This window comes from Crocuta crocuta, unplaced genomic scaffold (assembly GCF_008692635.1).
Source record: "Crocuta crocuta isolate KB4526 unplaced genomic scaffold, BGI_CrCroc_1.0 scaffold1027, whole genome shotgun sequence".
Lineage (NCBI taxonomy): Eukaryota > Metazoa > Chordata > Mammalia > Carnivora > Hyaenidae > Crocuta > Crocuta crocuta.
In genome coordinates, this window is record NW_027532023.1 from 64,480 (window position 1) to 65,816 (window position 1,337).

At 31.6% G+C, this 1,337-nt stretch overlaps 1 protein-coding gene across 1 annotated transcript in view; it reads left to right on the plus strand.

Annotated features, from left to right (window-relative positions):
* The window catches only part of NRK (Nik related kinase), a gene marked incomplete at its 5' end in the record, with an annotated part of 69,163 nt that overhangs the window by 62,650 nt on the left and 5,176 nt on the right, over positions 1–1,337 (plus strand). The window contains one exon of the mRNA XM_077776190.1: positions 895–1,054. Within this exon, the coding sequence (XP_077632316.1) occupies positions 895–1,054 (160 nt within the window). The remainder of the gene's footprint in view (positions 1–894; positions 1,055–1,337) is intronic.

The window sequence follows — 1,337 nt, forward strand, 5'->3', positions numbered from 1 at the left end:
GCATTAAATTTGCTTTTCGCCTCTGGATCCCCATTTTAGTTTTAAGGATTGTTGTTGCTGAGACATGGCCTCAAGCACTTGGCCTGAGTACGCTGGGTTTGGCAAGTATAGTTTCTCACATTTTCTTGTAACTTGCTAATATAGAGAAATAATAAAGGAATGCAATTGTTCATTTCTCAGGGAAATACTACTAATGTGGCAATTTATGTAGTTTAAGTAAATTTTGTCACATTGTTTTAGCATCATAAAATTAACAAATTCTTAGATATTTCTTAGCATTTCATTATATCACCTGAAACATCTCTCATCTCTGAATTCATGTATTGAAGACATTTTATGATTATATAAATTGGATAAGAAATCCTACATTTTTGCAAAGGGAGAATGGTTGTTATATTTCAAGTAGTGATGAATACTCTAAAGATTACCCTTGTAAACATTTCAAGCTCAAGCTTTTGTAAGCTAATTTTCTATTTCTGATGTACATGAATTGTCAAGATAGCCAGTGATTGTGTATTTGTTAGTTGGTTCACATATTCATTGCTAAAGTATTCATTAATGTGGTGAAATGAATCTGGAGTCCAACTCTGTAACAAGTAATGTTTCTTCTATCATTATACACACTTTGTTAAATTTCATGTCTTGGAAATATTTCTCTGCTTCTTTTCAAATAGTTTTCTTCTAAATATAAAGTACACTATTTAAACGGTGATGTCTTTATGACATAGGAAAGGCCCTTTTCAAAGAAAGCATGCTGTTTAATATTAAAATAGAAGTTTTTCTTTCTCCCTGCACTTTAAACCCCTTTTTGGTCTTTATTGCTTAGTCAAGCTGCTTCAATTACAGTAGTGATAAAATGTTGGACATATAAATCTTTATGAAACATAATTCCAGCCCCTGGAAATCATTATACCACAGAATATCATCATTTTACCTGATTCCTTGGGAATTGGCATGATGCTCACCTTCAATGCTGAAGCCCTTTCTATGGAAGCAAATGAACAACTCTTCAAGAAGATTCTTGAAGTGTGGAAAGACATACCATCTTCAGTAGGTATGTACAAATTTTTTTTTCTCTTTTATATGATCCCAGAGAAACTTCTCTTTTCTGAAATATCACATTTTCTCAAGGCATATAGGGTTAACTGAGGATACTGTATACTTATTAAGTTGTGTGTGTTTGCCCTATACTTAATAAATTCACAAGGTTACTACAAAGATTCTAATTTTGACTCTTTTAGTCGTACATGTGCAATAATCATAAAATTAAAATAGGAAAGGAATTCCTTTCCACAATAATCTATAATTTTATTTTAACTCCCTTTCCTTGAAGATTT